We start from the raw sequence: 25,476 nt of genomic DNA, 5'->3' as shown, positions 1-25,476 counted from the left end.
TGTTGGATTTTGTCAAATGACTAGCTAAAGGTTTGTCAATTTAGTTGATCTTTTTTAAGAACCAATTTTTTATTTTATTCTCTGTTGTTTTTCTGTTTTTTTGCATTTATATGCACTCTCATCTTTATGAATTCCTTCCTTCTACTAGGTTTGGTGTCACCTCTAGCTCCTTGAGGTATAAAGTTACTGTTTGGGGATCGTCTTTTTCAATGTCTGCATTTCCAGTTATAAATTTTCCTCTGATCACTCTTTGCTGTATACTGTAGGTGTTTTTTTGTTTCATTTCAGTTCAGTCGCTCAGTCGTGTCCGACTTTTTGCGACCCCATGAATCGCAGCACGCCAGGCCTCCCTGTCCATCACTAACTCCCGGAGTTCACTCAGACTCACGTCCATCGAGTCAGTGTTGCCATCCAGCCATCTCCTCCTCTGTCATCCCCTTCTCCTCCTGCCCCCAATCCCTCCCAGCATCAGGGTCTTTTCCAATGAGTCAACTCTTCGCATGAGGTGGCCAAAGTACTGGAGTTTCAGCTTTAGCATCATTCCTTCCAAAGAAATCCCAGGGCTGATCTCCTTCAGAATGGACTGGCTGGATCTCCTTGCGGTCCAAGGGACTCTCAAGAGTCTTCTCCAGCATCACAGTTCAAAAGCATCAATTCTTCGGTGCTCAGCCTTCTTCACAGTCCAGCTCTCACAACCATATGTGCCCACAGGTTTTGGTTGTGCTGGGTCTCTGTTGCTGTGCAGGCTTTACTCTAGTTGCAGAGAGGGAGGGCTGCTCTCTAGTTGGAGTGTGCAGGCTTCTCATTGCAGTGGCTTCTTTTGTTGTGGAGCACAGATTCTAGGATGTGTGAGCTTCAGTAGTTGCAACTCCCAGGGTCCTAGAGCACAGGCTCAATAGCTGTAGCACATGGGTTTAGTTGCTCTGTGGCACATAGGATATTCCTGGATCAGGGATCAAACCTGTGTCTCCTACATTGGCAGACAGATTCCCTACCACTGAGCCACCAGGGAAGCCCTATCATAAGTTTTAGTATGTTATGTTTTTATTTTCATTGGTCTCTAAGTATTTTCTAATTTCCCTTTTGGTTTCTTCCCTCTTTTGCTCATTTAAGATTGTGTTGTTTAATTTCTGTATTTTTGAGAATTTTTCAGCATTCCTTCTTTCCTTTGCTTGTTGGCCATATTGTTGTTTCTTTCTTGGAGTGTGTGTTCCACTCCCAAGTTCGTTTTTTGACATCAATATCACCCTGTTACCAAAGCCAGATAAAGACACTATAGGAAAAGAAAACTATAGGCCAATATCCCTGATGAATATAGATGCAAAAATTCTCAGCAAAACACTCAGAAACCAAATTCAGCAGCACATTAAAAGGATCATACATCATGATCAATCAGGATTCATCTTTGTGTGTAAGAATGGATCAATATATACAAATATATAAATGTGAAACATAATACAAGTGAGTCTTTCCAGATGGTGCTAGAGATAAAGAACCCGCCTGCCAGTGTAGGAGATGAAAGTGATGCAGGTTCGATCCCTGGGTCGGAAAGATCCCCTGAAGTAGGAAATGGCAGCCCACTCCAGTATTCTTGTCTTGCGAATCCCATGGATCAAGGAACCCGGCTGGCTACTGTCCAAAGGGTCGTAAGGAGTCAGACGCAACTGAAGCAACTTAGGACAACACAAATGGAAGGAGAAATAAAAAAGTCATCTCAAAAGATACAAGAAAAACTTTAACAAAATCCAGCATCCTTTCCACCTATCAGAACAAGACCCAGTTTCCCCCACAGTCGCTCACATCAGAAAGCTTCTATAAGCCTCTTATCCTTATCCCTCAAAAGGCAGACAGAATGAAAACCACGATCACAGAAAACTAATCAAACTTATCACATGGATCACAGCCTTGTCTCGCTCAATGAAACTATGAGCCATGCCGTGTAGGGCCACCCAGGACGGATGGGTCATGATGGAGAGTTCTGAAAAAACGTGGTCCACTGGAGAAGGGAATGGCAAACCACTTCAGTATTCTTGCCTTGAGAACCCCATGAACAGTATGAAAAGGCAAAAAGATAAGATGCTGAAAGATGAACTCCCCAGGTTGGTAGGTGCCCAATATGCTACTGGAGAAGACTGGAGAAATAACTGCAGAAAGAATGAAGAGACAGAGCCAAAGCAAAAACAGCACCCAGTTGTAGATCTGACTGATGATGGAAGTAAAGTCCGATGCTGTAAAGAGCACTATTGCATAAGAACCTGAATTGTTAGGCCCATGACTCAAGGTAAATTGGAAGTGGTCAAACAGGAGATGGCAAGAGTGAACATTGACATTTTAAGACTCAGTGAACTAAAATGGACTGGAATGGGTGAATTTAACTCAGATGACCATTATATCTACTACTGTGGGCAAGAATGCCTTAGAAGAAATGGAGTAACCCTCATAGTCAACAAGAGTCCGAAATGCAGTACTTGGGTGCAATCTCAAAAACGACAGAATGATCTCCAAGGCAAACCATTCAGTATCACAGTAATCCAAGTCTATGCCCCAATCAGTAATGCTGAAGAAGCTGAAGTTGAGCCGTTCTATGAAGACCTACAGGACCTCCTAGAACTAATACCCAAAAAAGATGTCCTTTTCATTATAGGGGACTGGAATGAAAAAGTAGGAAGTCAAGAGATACCTGGAGTAACAGGCAAGTTTGGCCTTGGAGTACAAAATGGAGCAGGGCAAAGGCTAACAGTTTTGCCACGAGAATGCACTGGTCATAGCAGACACCCTTTTCCAGCAACACAAGAGACAACTGTACACATGGATATCACCAGATGGTCAACACTGAAATCAGATTGCTTATATTCTTTGCAGCCAAAGATGGAGAAGCTCTATACAGTCAGCAAAAACAAGACCGGGAGCTGACTGTGGCTGAGATCATGAATTCCTTATTGCCAAATTCAGACTTAATTGAAGAAAATAGGGAAAACCACTAAACCATTCAGGTATGACCTAAATCAAATAGCTCATGATGATACAGTGGAAGTGACAAATAGATTCAGGGGATTAGATCTGATAGACCGGGTGCCTGAAGAACTATGGACTGAGGTTTGTGACACTGTACAGGAGGTGTTGATCAAGACCATCCCCAAGAAAAAGAAATGCAACAAGGCAAAATGGTTGTCTAAGGAGGCCTTACAAATAGCTGAGAAAAGAGGCAGAGCAAAAGGCAAAGGAGAAAAGGAAAGATATAACCATTTGAATGCAGAGTTCCAAAGAATAGAGAGGAAAGATATGAAAACCTTCCTCAGTAATCAATGCAAAGAAATAGAAGAAAACAATAGAATGGGAAAGACTAGAGATCTCTTCAAGAAAATTAGAGATATCAAGGGAACATTTCATGTAAAGATGGGCACAATAAAGGAAAGAAATGGTATGGACCTAACAGAGACAAAAGATATTAAGAGGTGGCAAGAATTCACAGAAGAACTATACAAAAAACATCTTCGTGACTCAGACAACCACGATGGTGTGGTCACTCACCTATAGCCAGACATCCTGGAATGTGAATTCAGATGGGCCTTAGGAAGCATCACTATGAACAAAGCTAGTGGAGGTGATGGAATTCCAGCTGAGCTACTTCAAATCCTAAAATATAATGCTGTTAAAGTGCTGCACTCAATATGTGGCAAATTTGGAAAACTCAACAGTGGCCACAGGATTGGAAAAGGTCAGTTTTCATTCCAGTCCCAGAGAAAGGCAATGCCAAAGAATGCTCAAACTACTGCACAGTTGCAGTCATCTCACACGCTAGCAAAGTAATGCTTAAAATTCTCCAAGCCAGACTTCAACATGAACTGAGAACTTCAGATGTTCAAGCTGTATTTAGAAAAGACAGAGGAACGAGAGATCCAATTGCCAGCATCCACTGGATCATTGAAAAAGCAAGAGAGTTCCAGAAAAACATCTACTGCTTTTATTGACTATGCCAAAGCCTTTGACTGTGTGGATCACAGCAAACGTGGGAAATTCTGCAATAGATGGGAATACCAGACCACCTGACCTGCCTCCTGAGAAATCTGTATGCAGGTCAGGAAGCAACAGTTAGAACTGGACATGGAACAATGGCTTCCAAATAGAGAAAGGTGTACGTACGTCAAGGCTGTGTGTATATTGTCACCCTGCTTATTGAACTTCTATGCAGAGTACATCATGAGAAATGCTGGGCTGGAAGAAGCACAAGCTGGAATCAAGATTGCCGGGAGAAATATCAGTAACCTCAGATATGCAGATGACACCACCCTTATGGCAGAAAGCAAAGAAAAACTGAAGAGCTTCTTGATGAAAGTGAAAGAGTAGAGTGAAATTGTAGGCTTAAAAGCCAACATTCAGAAAACTAAGATCATGACATCTTTTCCCATCAATTCATGGCAAATAGATAGGGAAACAATGTAAACAGTGAGAGATTTTATTTTGGGGGGCTCCAAAATCACTGCAGATGGTGACTGCAGCCATGAAATTAAAAGACACTTGCTCCTTGGAAGATAAGCAATGACCAACCTAGACAGCATACCAAAAAGCAGAGGTATTACTTTGCCGACAAAGATCGTTCTAGTCAAAGCTATGGTTTCCCAGTAGTCAGTCCTGTATGGATGTGACTATTGGACTGTAAAGAAAGCTGAGTGCCGAAGAATTGATGCTTTTGAGTTGTAATGTTCTTGAGAGTCCCTTGGACTGCAAGGAGATGTAACCAGTTATTCTAAATGAAATCAGTCCTGAATATTCATTGGAAGGACTGATGCTAAAGCTGAAAATCCAATACTTTGGCCACCCAAGGCAAAGAACTGACTCCTTGGAAAAGATTGTGATGCTGGGAAAGATTGAAGGCAAGAGGAGAAGGGGACGACAGAGGATGAGATGGTTGGATGGCATCACCGACTGGATGGACATTGGTTTGGGTGGATTCCAGGAGTTGGTGATGGACATGGAAGCCTGGCGTGATGCGGTCCCTGGGGTCGCAAAGAGTTGGACATGACTGAGTGAATGAAATGAACTGATCATCCTTTCATGATAAAAATTCTCAACATAATGGGTATAGAAGGGGGAAGTACCTCAACATTTTAAAGGTCATAGATGACAGGCTCACAGTTTTCATTTTACTCAATGGTAGAAGGTTGAAAACTTCTCCTGTAGGATCAGAAACAGGACAGGGGTGCCCATTCTCACCTCTGCTATTCAGCGAGTACTAGAAGTCCTAGCCAGAGCAATCAGGCCAGAAATAGAAATGAAAGCATCTATGTCAGAAAACAGGAAGTAAAAATGTGTTTGCAAATAACAGGATCTTATTTATTGAAAACCCTAAGAATTCCACCAAAAAAAACTGTTAATACAGCCACTCAGAGTGAGTGGGAGTCTGGCTTACTTTATTATATTTGTTATCTATTGCTGTGTAGCAGATCACTGCAAAACTTGGTGCCTTATAAGAACAGACATTTATTATCTGTCAGTTTCTGTGAGTCAGAAATTTGGGAACAGCTTAGCTGTGGGATTCTGGCTTTGGGTCTTCCATGAAGTTGCTCTTAGGCTGTCAACCACACTGCAGTCTTACAAAGGCTTGAATGGGGCTGGATGATTTATTTCTAAAAGAGTTCACATATATATGACTGTGGGTAAATGCCTCAGTTCTTTGCCAAGTGGAGCTCTCCTAGGAGCATCGTGAGTCTTTAGGACATGGCAGTAAGCTTCCTCTAGTGCAAGTGATCCGTGATAGAGAGGAGGAGGAAGTCATAATGCCTTTTATGACCTAGTTACGCTTTGTCACTTCTGCCAGACTATTTTGTGGAAGTTACTAAGCACAGCCACAGTCAAGAAAAAAAAGATTAGGCTCTAGCTTTTGAAGGGAGGAGATTCAGACTGAATGTCAATGACTGACCAAGTGGAGGTAAGCAATACAGGAGACTCAGAATATGTCTAGATAGTGACCTTCTGGAGTTCTTCATTAAATTGTTAATGGTTTCTCAGGGAAGGGAGGAATACTTTAGTAGCATTTCTAAGACCAAGACTTGGGCTGTTACTGAGATATACATGTACCTAGCATTTTTCTCCTCTTTTCACTTAGGAAGACTTATTTTGTACTAGAAACAAAATGATAAAATCTAGTAAAAAACGTGGTTTTTTTTTTTTTTTTTTTTTTGAAGTTTTGTTTTAGAGACTCCTGACTGAAGTAAATCATCATTGGGATGCTGTGGATTAGGAAGAAAGCTGATGTGAACTAGTCAAAAATAGGAGTCTTGTAGTACCTTTGGAACATTATCCTGTTTGGGAGTAACTTTTAATTTTTATATAATCTTAAGCTTAGAAAGGACTTCCCACGTGTCTCGGATGGTAAAGAATCCACCTGCAATACAGGAGACCTGGGTTCGATCCCTGGGTCAGGAAGTTTCCCTGGAGAAAGGAATGGTAACCAACTCCAGTGTTCTTGCCTGGAGAATTCCATGGACAGAGGAGCCTGGTAGGCTATAGTCCATGAGGTCATAAAGAGTCAGACACGACTGAGAAGCTAATACAAGTATACAAGTACAAGTAAGCTTAGAAAATAGCTGTAAGAACTCCTATATACCCTTTAAACAGACTCCCCAGTGTATGTTTGTGACATTTGCCTTTCACCTGTTCTAGGCCAGCTGGCCTAAAACCACCAGGGATAAACCTGTAGTGTGATTAAGTTAGGTTTGTTGACAATGCAGTGAGAGAGATCACAGACCAGGGGAACCACAAGGCTTTGCCCCAAAGAGTAAAACAGATTTCTTACAGCATTTTGTAGAAGGGTGGCACTGAAGAAAAATTTAAATGAAGTAGTGTTTTGATAGGGTCAAAGCAAAACCAAGGTTATGTGTAAAAGAATCAGCATTAGGTCTGAGCTGTGAAGTGGGCTTAAGGTGGTTGGTGTTTCCTTGAAAATTACAGAATTAAGAGCTTTTTGAACATTTCTTCTCCTAAAGTTGCTTACTTAGATTATCCTAGGAAGAGTAGGGTATTTCAGAAAGTTTACTTAAGTTACTTCCCATCATTTTCCCAGTTGAGAGACAAGTACTGTTGTGATTTTTTTTCCCTGATAAGTTACTTTTTTAAAAAACATAAATAACTTCATGTAATTGGAATAATGTAGATAATAATAGTGTGCGGTTTCTTTGATGCAGCATGTTTGTAGATTCATCTGTTTTATTGCATCCTCAGCGCTTGTTACCTTTTCATTGCTAAGTAGTATTACATTTTATTAATACACTGAAATTTGCATGTCAGTTTTCTTGTTGATGGACTTGTAGGCTTCCAGTTTGGGAGTATCATGAAGACAGCTGCTATGAGCATTTTTATATAAAGTTTTTAGTCTATATGTTTGTTTGTTTATTTCTCTTGGATGTATACCTGGCTGTGAAACTCCTACATCAAAGGCTAGGTGCTTGGGTTAACTTTTAAGAAACTACTAAAACTTTGCAAAATGATTGTTCCGTTTTACATTCCCATCAACAGTTTGTGAGAATTCCCAGTTGCTTCATATCCTTTCCAATGTTTGATATTATAGTCTTTCTAATCTAGACATTTTTACAGGTATAAAGTAGTCTTCATAGTGGTTTTAGTTTTTATCATCCTAATTAACAATGATGTTGAGCACTTTTTATGTGTTTATTGGCCATTTGTATATCTTGCTTCATGAAGTGTCTGTTCATGTTTTTTGCCCATTTCTTAGTTGTTGGCTTTGTATTGTTTTAGGAGTTCTTTATGTATTCTGGGTACAAGTCTTTGCCTGACACACTTTTATAAATATTTTCTCCTAGTATGTGGCGTGCAGAATTTACCTTATTGATATCTTATGATGGGTAGAATCTTTTAAATTTGATGAAGTTCTTTTAAAACTTTAATAGTTTTAGCTATCACAGTAAAGTCTATGATCCACTTGAAACTAATTTTTATTTATGGTATAAAGGGTGAATCTCAAGTTTCCCAATTTTCCATCCAGAGATCCATTTTTTCCAGCATCATTTGTTGATAAAAGACTTCTTTTTCTCATTGTTACCTTTGTTAAAAATCAAATGACCCGAAAAGTCTGAATCTGTTTCTGGGCTTTTTATTTTTATTCCATTGGTCTGTGTGGAATACTGTGTATTAATACATTTTGAAAAGCTATATAGAGTACTTATTAGATTGTTGCAAACAGGAAAAACCTTTCTTGTTCATGTTTTGATAGCTCTGGAGATCTTTCTTATGACCATCATCTTGCTGCCAGTGATATTTGGAAACTTTTCAGCATGAAGCGCTATGTATTCCTATATTACTTTTTTTTTTTTTTTTTTTTTTTGGTGATATGTGACATTGATACTTACTTTTATTCTTTTCAATTTGTAAAGATGCAGAAACACTTGTTTAGGTCAGAGTTCTGAGGCTAGCTATTAAGAAACTTCAGGTACCTTTTTGTAAGTCTTACAGTTGTCTGAACATATATTATAAAAATCTAGACATAACTTCATTGCAGTGTTGAACCAAGAGAGATGCCCAGGTCCTTATAGTTTGAAGGGAAAGAGGAGGACAAGACATAGCCACATAGAAATTGTGATTTCTTATAAAGAAACATTAGTTTATAATCTTGCAAGTTAACCTGTGTTGTGGACCTCAATCATTCTGAATTATCAATCCAATAAACTTAAGTAAGCAGTAGTTGCAATTCATCTGCAGAGGGGAAGGGTAAGAAATTATAAGCTGGAGAAATTGAATCTCAAATATAAATCTGTTGTTGGGATACTGACTAAATATTGTTTATAAGTTAAAATTTTTATGTTTATTTTAGGTGAGGTGCTGTAATCATGTGTTTATGGAATTTTCTACAGTAGATTTGTGAAACTGCTAAAAAGTTGAAAGTCTTAAGTCTCTGTTCCTGGTATGTCCTGAGTTGGGTCTCCTTTTCAGTGAATACCAGTAGTCATCTTAATCTTTTTGATAACTAAAAAACATTCCTTCCAATTTCAACACTGTCCCCAGAATTTACCACCTTTGTTGAAAATTATTGGTCTTAGATGTGGAAAGGTGAGGAAATAAAGTACTGGAGTAAGAAATGATCATGCAGCTTGTTTGTTATCATACACTGACTAAATCTAAATAAAATGGGTAATTTGAGAATTTTGAAATTAAGATGTCTGATTGTATATTCTTATTTTTCCTAGTAAAATGAATGAAAGTAAACCTGGAGGCTCACAGAATTCTAGTAAGTAATCATATTTAAAATATTTTCAAGTTTAACTTAAAATATTACGATACATCATTCTTGCTTTTTTCTAAATTACAATTAATCTTTTAGACTGCTACTCAAACACTAGGAATGAATTTCCTGATCCATGCTTGGATCGTGTTTCTATATACTGAAGTATAATGTTTTATGTATTTACAAAAATCTGCTAGAAAAGGATAATTTGCCAAATTTTATTTGTATATTCTGTATTTATCAAATGTGGTTTGTATTTGAACAAAACAGTATTATTTCTTTAATAAATATGAATTTTTTTTTTACCTTTTTGTGTGATTTTTCTTCTTACAAAAGATAAAATGCAAATGAGAACAATTAATGTACAAAAGTTTAACATGAAAAGGAAAACTTGCCTGTTAGGGCTCACAACCATCTCCTCAAACAGATGTAGACTTTACTTTTAGTTGTTTTCTTCATTTATTAGTTGTAAATAGTATGTATTGACTTGCTACTATGGAAGATGAAAATTTTAAATTGTTACTTTATACTCAGTTGCCACTACTCCACCTGATCTACCCTTTTTAAAATTTATTGTTTGATTACCTCTAAAAGTGTTAGACTTAAAACTGAATCTTTACTCTCACTTATAGAGTATCTATTAACTGCCTATCATGTTGGGTAAGGAAATTTATGCCCTTAAACCTCCCTCTACTTTGCTTTCCTGTTTTTACCTATATACTTCTATCAGTTATGCTAATAGTTCTGAAACTTAGTAGTTCATGGGCTACCGTCTTATATTTGTCAAATGTAAATATCACCTATTACTGTTATTTGGTTAGTATTTTTCTTAAGTTTGTCTCAGCTTTTTACTTGGATGAACGTGTTTGTTTTATTACTGTAACATAACCACTATCGTTTGCTGAAGGGTTATGTGGAAGGTGTAGAATCGTTTGTAGAAGGTGGTGTTAATAAATGTAATAAAGTTGGAACAATTTTACAGAATTTTAAATGTTAAAATTAATATGCAAAGTACAAATAAAATCAAAAGTAACCTACTTACAAAAATGCATGCCTGAAACCTGGTCTGTTCTGTGCCCAGGGCCTTGGTACCAGGCAAAGGGAGGAGGGAAACAGATGGAAAGCACAAGTCCATAGCATATAGCAGATGCAGCTCCATCCAGCATTCACTCTGAGGACTCTTCTGCAGTCTCAGCTGATTCCTTGTATTCCTCTTGAAGCTAATTCCTTGTATTCCTCTTCCTCTTGATAGCTGCATGCATACTTGTAGTTGAAAGTATAGGCGCTGGGGATGAAGAAGTTAAGGTGGGAGTTGCTGGTGTAAGATTTGCAATAATCAAACGACAATTTGCTGGAATTATTGTGGTCAGTTACTCTGTGTTGGGGAGGAAGAGGTGCTGAAATTTTGAGGGAAGGGGCTTCCAGTTACTGCTTGGTAAGCTGTAGTGAGGGAGAGCAAATACAGGATGGATGTTTCACAATATTAAGTATTGGTTTCTTTCCAGTCCTGGAATCTATTTTGTGAGTAACCTGTTGACAGATACAGTACATTTTCAACATATAACATCCATTCTTGATTACATATTAAATAAGGTAAATAAGATTAGCTGCTGTAGTAGGTAAACCCTGAGGTTTTAATGGTTTAACATAATAAACATTTTATTACTTGGTCATGTTGCACTCCAGTGTAGATTGGTTAGGGGAGATTGAACAGATAGGGGCTTTATGTTCCATACAGTCATTTAGAGTTCACGTTCATTCCATCTTATATTGATTAACTGCCGTGAGATACTCAGTCTTTTCAACTAGTGATTTTTTTCCTTGTTTTGTTAGTACGGTATTAGAAATACGATGTACAAGTAAATATCATAAGATAGAAAGGATTGGCGATTATTTAATAACATTCAGGTCTACCTTTGTGCATACCTTTTTAATTATATTGCTATATATTATCTCATTTAATGCTCATTAAGTCATAGTTTGAGGTAAGTGCTATTGTTGTCCTTATTTTTATAAGACAAGGAACCAGAACCATAAAGTGTTTATGTGACCTGTTCAAGGTTACACAGCAAGAGTGTAGAACTAGGTTTTAACTCAGATCTCCCTGACTCCGCAATTTGCCTTTAAAGTTTTATTATTGTGATAAAGAACATAGAATTTATCATTTTAACTATTTTGAAGGGTGGCACTTCATTCAGAGTTGTGTAGCTGTTAACACTGTCTAGTTCCAAAGCATTATCCCTCCAGAAGGAAACTATCCACTAGGTAGTTACTTCTCATTTCTTCTGTCCTCAGCTTGTGGAGACAACCAGCCTGCTTTTTGTCTGTCTCTATGGATTTACCTGTTTTGGATAATGTAATCTATTATATAAATGGAATCATGTAATATGTGACCTTTTGTGCTTGGATTCTTTGACTTACCATAGTGTTTCTATGGTAACACTCATAGAAAGACTCATCTGTTGTTGTAGCATATATCAGTATTTCATTCCTTTTTATAGCGGAAAGATACTCTGTTATATGGTCATTGTATATTTTGTTAAGCCATTCATCCATCTATTTGATGGATGAATGGAAATTTGATTTGTTTTCCCTTTTTGGCTATTGTGAACAGTGCTGCTATGAAGATTAATATACAAATATTTGTTTGAACATCTGTTTTTAATTCTTTGGTATTATATATAACCAGTAGTGAAATTGTTATATAGTAACTATGTTTAACTTTTTGAAGAACTGCTCACTATTTTCCAAAGTGATTGTACTGTTACTACATTTTACCTAGCAGTATATGAGGGTTCTGATTTCACTATCTCCTTGACAGCATTTGTTATTTGAGATTTTTTGTTTTAGCCATATCTTCTTCGGAGAAATGTTTATTCAGATGCTTTGTCCCATTTTAAGATTGAGTTGTGTTTTTCTTGTTGGGTTGTAATGCTTACGAACACTAGACTCTTAAAAGGTATATGATTTCCAAATGTATTTAACCATTCTGTAGATTGACTTTTCACTTTGTTGATAGTTTTCTTTGATGTACAAAAGTTTTAAATTTTGATGAAGTCCAGTTTATCTTTTTTTTTTCTTTTATTGCTTTTGTTTTTGGTATCATGTGGTATCTGAAAAACTATTGCCAAACCAAGGTTTTGAAGATTTTTTCCCCCCTGTGTTTTCTTCTAAGTGGTTTATAGTTTTGGCTCTTATGTTTAAGTCTTTGATCTATTTTGAGTTAATTTTTGTATAGTTTATGGAGAAGGATTCAGTTTTACTATCTTGCATGTGACTTTCCAGTTGTCGCAGCCCCTTTTGTTAAAGAGACTATTTTTCCCCATTGAATGATCTTGGAATCCTTGTTCAAAATTTAATTGACCATTGATACCTGAGTTTATTTCTGGACTCTTTTCCATTGATCTGTATGTCTGTCAGTACCACACTCTTGATTTCTGTAGTTTCATTATAAGTTTTGAGTCTTCTCTTTTTCTCTGGCTAAAGGTTTGCCAGTTTTGTTGACCTTTTTAAAGAACCAGCTTTGTTTGCATTTGTTCTCTCTATTCTGTATGTCATTTATTTCTGTTCTTATCTCTATTAATGCCTTTCTTATGCTAGTTTTGGGTTTAATATGTTCTTTTTCTAGTTCGTTATTGTTAAAATAAAGTTACTGATTGGGATCATTCCTTTTTCATATAGGCTTGCTCTATGAGTCTACAAGCCTAAAGATCAGCCAGAGGTGAAAGCTTAGAGTTCTTAGGGTCATTTCTGAGCATGCATCAAGCCCTGGGCATGTGATGTCCTTCTAGATTCCCTCATATATATGGGAGCTTTTCAGAGCCCTTGTCTTCCCATGTATCTTCCTTTACTAGTCTCTTCTTTCCTAGCCTTTTTGGTCTTTGCCTACTTGCCCTGTTATCCTTTGCTTCAGGCTGCTGCCTCTAATATATTTGTCTTAAATGCTTTTGACAGTCAGACTCCAGCCCTGAGAAAGTTCTTACACAGATGAAAGAAGGGCAGGCATCTGAGCCCATCCCCTGGGGAGCCACCATACATGTCAGAGCACACACAATCACGTTTCTCTAACAAGGTCCATACTCCCTCCTCTTAAGACAGTCCACACCGGGAGCATGGCCTAAGGAACAATACTCATTGATCCTGGGCTTAAGGCCATTGCCTGGTTGGAGTGTGAGAGATAGTAGGCAGGTAAGTTAAAATGCCACAGATCTGTCATCAAATTTTGGCAGCTTGTTTATTAAGCATTTTTCTCATTATTTCAAGTTTTTAAATCAGATTTCACAGTTTCTGAAAAGTTGATTCTGATGGGTTTGGCAGCATTATCATTGCTTTAGTGGAGAGATGAAGTTTTAGAGTTTACTAATTGGTTGTTTTCAATGAGTTGCCAATTTTGTTAAAGATTAATTTAAAAATGTAAAGTCACATTGTTTTAGAAGTAGGTATTGAAAGTCTTAATTTACTGAAAACAATATAATGTAATTTGTTCTCATAAAGAACTGAACACATCGTTGAGAGAAACACCAATTCCATAGCGTTTGTTTGGTTTTTTTTTTTTTTTTTTTTTGGTTTTTGTTTAAATTTTTTTATATCTATTACTTTTTTCACTGTTAGCTTGTGTTTTCTGTCGAAAAAATGATGACTGTCCTATTAAATATGGAGAAAAGAAAACTAATGAGAAATGGAATCTCACTGTACATTACTATTGTTTGGTGAGTATAATTTTTAATTAAATCCTAAAAATTTGGTATTCTTCTAAAGAAGAGAATTTGATCCTGATGGCTGGTTTCTGAGAAATGGATAAGTCATTTAACTTTCCTGGATCTCTTTTGCTATGTAAAAATAAGATTTTTCATTTATCAAATTCTAAGATTCTGAAATGATTTGATACATAGAAATACTTGTCATCATTACCTACTTATTTTTGTCTAACCCTTTGGGGCCTCAGTGGAAAAAGAAAATGGTTAGGTCTGTAAGGGAGTTGTTTATTTTGCAACTTTGTTGTTTACATGGTTGCTAGTGATAATTCTCAGAAAGGACCTGTTTGAAGGCTCAGGAAGTAAAATAAAAGTATTTTATTTCACAGAGAACCTGAAAAGAGAAATTTTGACTGCAGGTAATAAATATTTGTGGAAAAGGAAATAGGTTAATTTATGGATCACTCAGTTGCAGGAAAAAATGATGATATATTGAGAATTGGCTCTCATTTGTTCCCCATTCCCTCTACCAACTTCTCATCTCATTGAATCTGCTTTAAGATACTAGTGGTACCGTGACTGCCTTAGCATGATGCCAAGGTTACATGAGTATATACAGTATTCCTTGGCACTTGCAATAGATATATATTGCTGCTTCACTGATTGTCCAGCTTATAAGTGAAATTTAGCAGCTTATAAGTGAATCAGTTTATATACACACACATACACACACAGACACACACACACACACACACCCCTACTCTTTTTTAGATTCTTTTCCCATATAGGGTACAGAGTATTGAGTAGAGTTCCCTGTGCTATACGGTAGGTTCTTATTAGTTATCTATTTTTAATATAATAGTGTGTATATGTCAATCCCAGTCTCCCAGTTTATCCTTCTCCCCACCCCCTCACCATTCCCCTTTGGTACCCGTAAGATTGTTTTCTACATCTGTGACTCTGTTTCTGTTCTTAAGTGGTTTATGGGGCACAGAAATGTGGTATTGGCTGAGATGGGTGGTTCTGGCTTAGGGCCTCTTCTACATGAGGCTGCAGTTGACATGTCAGCATGGTTTGGTCATCTGAAAGCTTGACAGGCTGGAGTATCTACCTCCAGTGGCTCACTTATGTGGCTTTTGGCCTCAGTTCCTCTTGCCTCTTGGCAGGAGGCCTCAGTTCCTTACTTCCTGGGCACCTCTGAAGGGCTGCGCACAGCATGACATCTGGCTTCTCCCAGAGCAAGTAGTAAAAGAAAGGGATAGATATACACCAAGATGGAACTATATGACCTAGTTTTTATAATCATATACCACTATTACTTTTCCTTTATTCTGTTAGAGGTGAGTCATGATTCTAGCTCACACTTAAGGAGAAGGAAATTAGTTCCCACCACTTTTAAGGGAGGAGTATCAACAAATTTAGGGGTGTATTTTTATTCTTACAACAGCATCCATGTTAAAACTTAGATGCTTCCTTGAGTAATACTTTAACATAAATTCTTTGTGTTTCTCTAAGGTTTGTAAACTGATCTAGGAACCTAATTACTTTGTACCAAGACTTAGGGGAACATGAAGTTGATATTCCAGATTATTTGTCTTAGAGTCATATAGGGCTTAGAGTTCTTATAGGGCTTCCCAAGTGGCTAAGTGGTAAAGAATCTGCCTGCCAATGCAGGAGATGTCGATTCAGTCCTTGGGTCAGGAACATCCCCTGGAGAAGGAAATGGCAACCCACTCCAGTACTCTTGCTTGGGAAATCCCATGGACAAAGGAGCCTGGTAGGCTACAGTCAGTGGGGTCACAAAAGAGTCAGACAGAACTTAGTGAATAAACAACAACAACAACACAGAGTCTTATAGTTTGTATCACAAAAGAAAACCTTTTTGTATTTCTAAACAGTTCATTTTACTTTTTATGTAATAGAATTAGGAGAGAGCTATTTTATTATTAGTCAGTGTGTTGGCTTTTTTTTTTTTCCCGTAATTTTTAAGTAATCTATGGCCCTTTTGGGATTTTTTTTAAGATACACTGATTAAAATCTCTAATCACAAGTCTGAAGTGTTACTGAGTTATTTAATATATTTAACTTGGTCATATCAAAATTTCCCTTATGTTCTTTCTTATTTTATTAATGAGTGTAGTAATCCCAAAACACATTGACCCTAGTTCAACACTTACAGGACTGGTGTTTCATTGTGAACAGGAAGGTATAGTAATATTATAAATGGTAATGGAATATTAGAGCTGAGACTTGGGAACAACCTAGTCTGTTGTTTTTATTTTTGTGTTTAATATTAGAAACACTGAATTACTTGCCTAGGGCTCCATAAAGTTGGGCACAGATCCTGGTTTGCAAGCCAGTACTTATTCACAGCCTCATGCTTTTTCTTGATTCATGTTCCCTTAATATATTTAAAGTGAAGTTAAAACCTATTTTAAAAAATTTATTTTCAATAACTATAATTCAATAGATTATCTATAATTACATCTTTTATGATTCAGAATCCAGCTAGATTTATAGTTAACCTGAAATATCACTGATAATTATCTCCGTAGTATTTATTACTATTACATATACATCTTTCAGTATTTGCCACTTTTTCCTGCCTAAAACTTGATCATAAGTGTTTATTGTTTGTCTTCCTTCCCTTTCCCTGTTATTTTCTGTGATACTTTTTAGAAACCAGTTTGGTTATATAACATGTTAATATATAGTGTCTTTGAAATCAAACAATATGAGTAGCCTCTTACTTTGACTATGAAAAATAACTATTATAGGTAAGAGATACTTGAAATTAGAGTGTTTTATATCCATTTTTATTGGAATATTATAGATATATATTTTTTATTCCAAACAAGTTTTTTAGAGTTTATTTTCTAATTGAGAATATATTCATAGTTGATGTCAAGTGGAATTTGGCAGAGGGGTAAAGAAGAAGAAGGAGTTTATGGTTTTCTAATAGAAGATATCAGGAAAGAAGTGACTAGGGCTTCTAAACTGGTAAGTAAATTACTTTACTCATTGCACCATAAATATTGTCAGTATTAAGGAAGTCTTTTCCATCACATTCTCTACTAGAAATTGATAAGACACTGATTTTATGTTATTTTTGTCACAGTAAATTTTAGAACATTTTGTATTTTTGCAAATGAAAGAGCTAAACCAACCTTGGATAACATGTGTGGCAATACTGATTTCACTGCTTGTCTTCCAAACTACCCATCGTTGCATCCACTCTTACCATCAGAATTATGATCCTACTTCCACTCAATTGTTCTTCAGACCTTCTATCCTGAGGCAATCCAGTTATTTACTTTTCATTCTTATGCCTCAGTTGCTGGGTTGGAGTGATAGCTTGTGATGGAAACTACACAGCTCTACAGACCAATCATTTATGGTCTCCTTCTGTCTTGTGGCTCTTCTGTGATACAGTTTGCTTATGTTCAGTGCCTTCGCCTGCTCTGCGAGATAAGTATTCTGAACTTTAACTCCTTATTCATTCAGTTACAGTTTGTGAATCTTCTCTGTGATGGCTGTTATTATGTCAGAGAATGGACTGTAGGTCTCCATGTGTTCTGAGTAGAAACCATGAGAGTTACAGAACGAGAAGATTGGAAGTACAGGGGCTTCTGTTCAGAGAATGGGGCACTGGAATTGACAACTTCCATGGTGGAGCAGTTTTGGCTGATGAGAGGACTCTTCATTACACTGAAGTGGAGATGAAGTGCATTGACACATTTTAATTGAGGAAGTAAAAACAAAAAGATTGTCCTATCAGTGCAGAAGTCATTTAGAGTGATAACAAGAATTAAAATACGGAGGAGGGTGCCAAAGTCTGGAGGAAGTTAGGTAGGTGACATTAGGTTCTAGGACCAGATCTTTTTAAGTCTGAAGGTAGAGTAATGGCCTACAGTCTGCAGCACAGAACTTAAAACAATGTTCTGTTTGTCCTTCTCCCTACCTCTGTCTATATTTCATGTCCATTCCTTGCCAAGTCTGGAAATTAAGGAGGATGAAAAAATAAGCAGCTTCATACAAGAAGTTCTATAAGGGAAGCATTCAGAGAATTTTATTTTGGTTGAGACAAAGATATGAAAGTGGTTATTTTTAAGGATATTCAAGATTCAGGGGTGTGTGTGTTTCTCAGTCATGTCCAACTCTTTGCAATCCCATGGACTGTAGCCCACCAGGCTCTTCTGTCCATGGAATTCACCAGGCAAGAATACTGGAGTGGGTTGCCATTTCCTTCTCCAGGATCTTCCTGACCCAGGGATCGAACCCAGGTTTTTCTGTATTGCAAGCAGATGCTTTACCATCTGACCTACTATGGAAGCCCAAGATACAGAGGAGGTAATGATAAACTAGAGGTTCTAAGGCACAAGGGAAAACCTTGGAGAAAAGGTAAACAGTGACATTTACCTATGGGCCTTGTGAGAGTATTAGTACCAAAATTTTTCAATCTTCTGGTGATAGTGAACTTGTCATGAAAGATGGCCTCTACAGGTACTGTTTGGAAATCCTTTCTTAAGACATCATATCCTCTCTGAGTATATTGTGAACCTGTGAGAATGTCTTGATCCTGAAGAGGTGTCTCAATTTACGACCTTAAAATAGAATTCTATATGTCAGTTTACAGGGAGAGACTTAGGTTAGCAAGGTATCATTCTACAACCTGGCAGTGCTTGACAGGTGGACAGTATAATCCCTTCATCAGTGGTCAATATGATGCTCATCTCAAAGGTTCCAAGATATATGAAGTACTCTTCTGTGTTTTAGTAATGATTGATTCATCTAATTATTTTTCTGTTTATATACTATAGTGATATTTAAGTTAGAGGCAGTGGTATTTGTTTCCTAGGGCTGCTATAATAGATTACCCCAAACTGGGTCGCTTAAAACAGAAATGTATTCTCTCAGAATTCTGGAGACCGGAAGTTCCAAATCAAGCTGTCAGAGGGATTGACTTCTGGAAGCTCTGAGGGAGAATCTTCTCATGCTTCTCTTCTGATGGCTGCTTCTCTTCTGATGGCCTTTGGCATTCCTTGCTTTGTGGCAGCGTACCTCAATCTCTTCCTCCGTCTTTATGTGGCCTTCCCCTGTGTGTCTTAAATCTCTCTCTCTTTTTACTTATAAGGACTTATAGGGACCACCTTAAATCCAGGATGAACTCATCTTGAGATCTTTAACATATCTACAAAGACCATGTTTCCAAGTAAGGTCACATTCAAAGGTACCAGGAATTAGGCCTTGAATATAACTTTTGGGGAACCACTACTTAACCTACTTACTATAGGTATCTTAACACTTTTTCATTTGCTTAAGATAGAGTGATCCTCACCAGTTTTTTACAAATTGTTTTTTAGAATTGTTTTGCTGTTGTCCTATATATAATAGATATTTCCTAACTCTGTTTTCTGTTGCAATTTGAATGAGACTTTCATGTATAATCTTTATGTATACAAACCCTTCAGTTTAAAATATTTAGCAGGTAGGAAGGAAAAGAAGCTTCGCTGTCTCACCCACATTAGATTAAAGATGTTTCCTTTATCAGAAATTGTTATATGAGTGACTCTTTAGATTGGATTGTTTCTGAGTAAAACAATTTTTTTCAGGAAATGTCTTTAATATACTATAATCACAGCTATTGTATGGTGAAAGTAATTGTCACACTCTCCACAAAGAATATTCATTTATACCTTGGTCTTACCTATAGTACTCAAATTTTCTACATTATAATCGCTATTTTTATATTTTCTTCTAGAAATGCTCTGTTTGCAAGAAAATGGGTGCTTCAATTGGGTGTGTCGCACCCCGATGTAAACGAAGTTATCATTTCCCATGTGGACTTCAGAGAGAATGTATTTTCCAGTTCACTGGCAATTTTGCGTGAGTTAATTAACTGTCACATATGAAAGAAGATGTAAAGGAAAAGTGGAAAATGGATATGGATCTCTCTAATTATATAATTCCTTTGTAAAATTTCTTTTCAAAGTTACACTGGGGTTATATGGCTACTTTAGAGAATTACAATATCTGTAATGGCCTTAATGATTAATATTCACCTCTAGCTTTCAGCCCTAGAATATAATATGGAAGTGTTAATTTATTCACATTCAATAGAAATTTCCATCTTATATAATTCTAGATTTTATGTTACTTTTTAGAGTTAGTACTTTTCTTTCACAGGGCTATCTATGTTCTTATTGAGTAAATTGAAGACATGTAAATTTAATGCAGTCAGAAAAATAACTACCCTGGGATGACCCTAAAAATATTTATTTCTTGAGTTCAGCTCTAAACATCAAGATTTTATGAATTTTGGTGTTTGTTATCATGAGTGATTTATTTCTTTTAGTCTTTGTGCTCTTGACCTATTTAATGAATTGTTCTGTATGAAAACTGCAGTGTAGAAAATGCAAATGGAAATAAATTTAGTGGGTTAAGAATACTTATTGTTTGTACTTTAGTTATTAAAATAATATTTTTAAGTATGAGTTCCTTCCTTTGATTTTATGCAGGTTTGAGTACAAATGTTGTATATACTATTACTAACAGTATTTCATAATTCTCAACATAGTATTAGTTATTGAAATTCTGTGAGGTGAATCTCACCACCAAAAGGTTCACATTTGGAAAATCTAGCTCTCCTTGGTTATAGATGATGAGATTGATTTACAGTGGCATTTCCCCAGCCTGTTGTAAGTTAATTGTGAGAGAGACAAATGAATTTTCTCTAATAGATATGAATTTAATGCTAGCTTAGTTGTGCTTTATAATTTATTAGATGATGTTTTTAATTAATTTACATTTTTAGGTCATTTTGTTGGCAACATCGACCTGTTCAAATAATTACATCTAATAATTGTAGAGACTCCTTACTGTGCACCATTTGCTTGGAATTTATAGAGCCTATTCCAACTTACAGCGTGTTACGAAGTCCTTGTTGTAAGAATGCTTGGTTTCATAGAGACTGTTTGCAGGTAAGATAGTTTGTAAACATTTTCTGATATATATCTGTTGCTTGTTGATTTGAATTAGAATAGACATGTGTTTTAGCTCTTACTCCTTGTAACTTTTTAAAATGGCTTTATTGAATAAAATTTTACATGTAAAATTACTCTGTTGAAGTGTACAATTAATGTTTTGGTAAATACTTTAGATACTACCTTTTAATGTATGTTTAAACATAAAAAATTTTGTTTTTACCCAAGGATTTTGCTTGTATATCACAAAGAATAATACAGTCTTTAATTCCCAAGTTTGTTTATATGCTTAAAGTTAGAAAAACCAAGGTATGTGAAATAATAAATTGTAAGCTAGGATAATTTAATGTTAAGAGGTCTATTTTTTTTAGTTTAGTAAACATTTTGTCATGCACTTCTGAGGTGGCACAGTGGTAAAGAATCTGCCTGCCAGTGCAGGAGACGCAAGAGAGGCAAGTTTGATCCCTGGGTTGGGAAGATTCCCTGGAGAAAGAAATGGCAATCCGCTCCAGTATTCTTGCCTGGAAAATTCCGTGTAGAGAGGTATTTGGCATGCTGCAGTACATGGTGTTGCAGAGTCAGATATGACTGAGCCTGTGCACGCGCGCGCGCGCACACACACACACACACACACACACACAGAAACACATCATAACATTTGAAATTAAACTGATTACTGTCTAATGAATTGAAATACATTATAGTTCTTTGAGAGCCACCTTGTATGTCAAACCTGATGACAAATTTTCAGGTAAATTGAATATCATAAAACAGTATTAAATAATCTACAGTTTCTTCAATTCAGAAGGTAGTTTAATAATCTGCAGTTTCTTCAATTCAGAAGGTAGTTTAAAATTTTAAAAAGATCCCAATTATTAATAACGTCAAATATGTAATACACATGTGTGAAAGTGTCAACTGATAGGCAATTATTGTTGATAATGCCAATGATCAAAGGATTCACTTAAATTTATACTGTTTTTAAAGTTTGGCTTTTATTATTATTTAGTAAAATGAAATGTTAATATTGATTACAAATTATCTACAGAATTTTTTTTTTTTTAAGTTAGAAGATGTTGTAAATCCTCTTATATTTCAACAGAATCTTAATAGTACTAACAGTAGTCCAAGTAGTAAAGCTTGATTACTTTCTGTTTTTTTTTTTTTGTATGAGCCTTTAACTCTTCTCTTTAGTATTATTCAGTTAAAAGTGGCAGGATGCAGCCTGTTTTGTTGGGTAAATAGTAGAGATTCTATTAATTCTCATGAAATAGTGTTTGTAAAAGGATCCAGAGAGTGCAATTCTAAACATCATGAAGTACTATTTTTATCTATTGAAGAAGAAGTTCACATTATGTGAGAATCTCTAAAAAGTTATTATCTTAATTAAGGGGTTATATTTGAATGACTTGAAAGTAATTGCTGTCAAATGTATCATCTTGTTAACTTTGTATAGTAGTGTGTTATTTTTCAGGACACATAAGATTTGCCTCATTTTGTGTTAATAATGAAACAAAGGTTTTCCAATTTGACCTAGTATTCATAGGACTTTTTGTGAACTCTGAAAGTACTAAGTTTCTAATTCTGTCATTAAAAACTAGAAATAGTACTACTAACAAAAATGTAGGTCTACTTTACGCAGGTGTAATATAATATCATGGCCATGTGGACATTTGTATGTGATGTAAATATTAACAATCATTTATTACATGTTTAGAGCATACAAGGACAGAACTTGTTCTTGAGTCATGTTTCTTGAAGGAGCTTCAGTGGCTTTACCACTCTGGTACAACTCCTAACTGAAATAGTAAATGGAGTTTACCCAGTTTAGGTAGCAATAATCATACCTAAAGAAAAAGTTTTTTTAATCTCTGAACTCCATTAATACAAAGAGTTGAAGGAGGAACATACCTATGCGGTAGGATGAGAATTATATGTGGTTAAGCAAATTTTAAGCAAATACCAGACACTTTACCTGCTTCCTGTGAAACCTGTATGCAGGTCAAGAAGCAACAGTTAAAACTGGACATAGAACAATGGACTGGTTCAAAATTGGCAGAAGAGTACATGAAGGCTGTATATTGGCACCCTGCTTCTTTAACATATATGCAGAATATATCATCCAAAATACTGGGCAAAATGCTGAAGCGCAAGCTGGAATCAAGATTTGCTGGGATAAATATCAACAACCTCAGATATGCAGATGAGACCACCCTTAGGGCAGAAAGCAAAGAGGAATTAGAGAGCCTCTTGATAAAGGTGAAAGAGGAGAGTAAAAAGGCTGGCTTAAAACTTATCATTCCAAAAACTAAGATCATGGATCCAGTCCAGTTACTTCATGGCAAATAGATGGGGACACAATGAGAGATAGAGATAGATAGAGAGATAGATTTTATTTTCTTGAGCTCCAAAATCACTGCAGATGGTGACTGCAGCCATGAAATTAGAAGATACTTGCTCCTTGGATGAAAAACCATGACAAACCTAGACAGCATATTAAAAAGCAGAGACATTACTTTGCCTACAAAGGTCCATATTGTCAAAGCTATGGTTTTTCCAGTAGTCATGTATGGATGTGAGAGCTGGACAGTAAAAAAGGCTGAGCGCCGAACTGTGGTGCTGGAAAAGACTCTTGAGCGTGCCTTGTACTGCCAAGAGATTAAACCAGTCAATCCTAAAGGAGATCAACCCTGAATATTCATTGGAAGGATTGATGCTGAAGCTGAAACTCCACTACTTTGGCCACCTGGTGCAAAGAGCCATCTTATTGGAAAAGACCTTGATGCTGGGAAAAACTGAAGGCAGGAGGAGAAGGGGACAACAGAGGATGAGATGGTTGGATGGCGTTACTGACTCAATGGACATGATTTAGAGCAAACTCCAAGAGATGGTAAAGGACAAGAAAGCCTGGTGTGCTGCAGTCCATGGGGATGCAAAGAGTCAGACACGACTGAGTGAACAACAAAAGCAAATTTTATTTGTGACTTCTACAAATGCTGTTATATTAGGATTTTGTGAGGAGAGACTATAGATTAGTATCAAATAAATTGATAGAGCTTTTCCATTCTGTATATAGAAAGAATTGTCACTATTCTTGTTCAGTTTGGATTTCTCCATCATTGCTGTGGTCTTGGTATCTTTTATGTCTGCTATTTTTCTGTTTCCACTGATCAAAGATCCTTTAGGTTCAGCAGAAATTTCATTAATAACTTGTTATTTTCCTCTCACATGTTGTGTGTGTGCTACATTGTAGTTGTTTGAACCTGAATTCTTCTTTGTTCACTTCTTCCTTCACCATCCACAAATTATTCCCCAAGTCTTTTAGGTCTGCTTAATATTTTTTGTGTATCCTTTTTTGCTACCTTGTGTCTTAAGCCCTTTGTGATTTAACTTCAGACAGTTTTTCTTTTTTTATTAACTAGGCTTTTGCTGGAGCCTGTTGGCTCCTGCATGCCTTATTCCCTGTCAGTTCTTCATGCTACAGACTTTGACTTATCTTTATGTTTTTATTACTTAGTTCAGTATGGTCAGCATGTAATCTTTAAGGATATTGTGATTAAGTTCCCCAATCACGTGTACTCTTTTTGCCCCTGAGAGTTAATATGTGCTATCCCCTTTCCTTGTATTATCTTTTATCCTGTTTTCATGGCAGATCCCTGTTTTTTGCAAACATAACTTTGACCTTACCATTGCTGTGACATTTTTGCCAGACTCTTACATAAACTTCAGTACTTCTTCCTTTCTCTTACTGTATGTACTTTTCTAAAAGTACTTTTATACTGTATGCCTACTCACAAGAATTCCTTGAAACAGAATCTAAGTCATTTTATGTTTGTTTTTGGTACTGGCATAGTGTTTGGTACCTAGATAGTGGGGATTAAATATTTATTAAATAAATGTATGCTTCTAGTTTTTTAAATTGAGAATTGGCTACTCTTTCTCCTGAATATCTTCTGCCTGCTGCTTCTGTATTTGTATTTGTTGACGCAGTGAGAATGGGTTTTATGCTCTTCCCTCTTGGAAAGAAAACTAACAGATTGAGGTAAAAACAGAACCAAGGATGCTTTATATGTATCATTTATTTAAACATCCTTCCTAGATTAAGTAACCAAAGATTTTTACTGTTTTATTCACAGAGAGTGATGGACAACACAATTTTTGGGAACAGAAATGACATTAGATACAAAAGGTTGAGAAACACATGGGTGAGAGATGTAAAGAACAGTCAATTCATTGGCTTAATATTTTTTCCCATTGGGAGAAATATCTCCAAATTTTAGCAGTGGGATAACTTAGTTTAACAAAGTTTATGAACCACTAACATAAATAAAATTTCATAATATGTTAAAAGTAGCACATGTTCTGTTAGCTATATAATTCATAACCTGATGATCTGTTAAAATATTAACCATGTGTTTTCTGTTTTCCACTATAGGTGCAAGCAATAAATGCAGGAATGTTTTTCTTTAGGTGCACTATATGCAATAATAGTGATATATTTCAGAAAGAGATGTTGAGAATGGGAATTCATATTCCTGAAAAGTGAGTTACATTTAGCCTT

At 36.3% G+C, this 25,476-nt stretch overlaps 1 protein-coding gene across 7 annotated transcripts in view; it reads left to right on the top strand.

Annotated features, from left to right (window-relative positions):
- The window catches only part of G2E3 (G2/M-phase specific E3 ubiquitin protein ligase), a 72,664-nt gene that overhangs the window by 19,795 nt on the left and 27,393 nt on the right, over nt 1-25,476 (top strand). For 4 of the 7 annotated variants that reach the window (XM_025271540.2, XM_006063755.3, XM_025271539.2 and 1 more), the window contains 6 exons: nt 9,201-9,241; nt 13,850-13,947; nt 16,831-16,932; nt 19,694-19,818; nt 20,747-20,912; nt 25,351-25,457. In XM_025271540.2, coding sequence (XP_025127325.1) covers nt 9,205-9,241; nt 13,850-13,947; nt 16,831-16,932; nt 19,694-19,818; nt 20,747-20,912; nt 25,351-25,457 — 635 coding nt within the window. In that variant the 5' untranslated portion in view covers nt 9,201-9,204. The remainder of the gene's footprint in view (nt 1-9,200; nt 9,242-13,849; nt 13,948-16,830; nt 16,933-19,693; nt 19,819-20,746; nt 20,913-25,350; nt 25,458-25,476) is intronic. The other 3 variants (XM_006063756.3, XM_025271542.2, XM_006063757.3) reach the window with 3 other exon arrangements.

The sequence above is a fragment of the Bubalus bubalis genome, chromosome 20 (genome assembly GCF_019923935.1).
Source record: "Bubalus bubalis isolate 160015118507 breed Murrah chromosome 20, NDDB_SH_1, whole genome shotgun sequence".
NCBI classification, from domain to species: Eukaryota; Metazoa; Chordata; class Mammalia; order Artiodactyla; family Bovidae; genus Bubalus; species Bubalus bubalis.
Note: the sequence above shows the minus strand (reverse complement) of the source record. Positions and strands in the feature narration are given on the sequence as shown.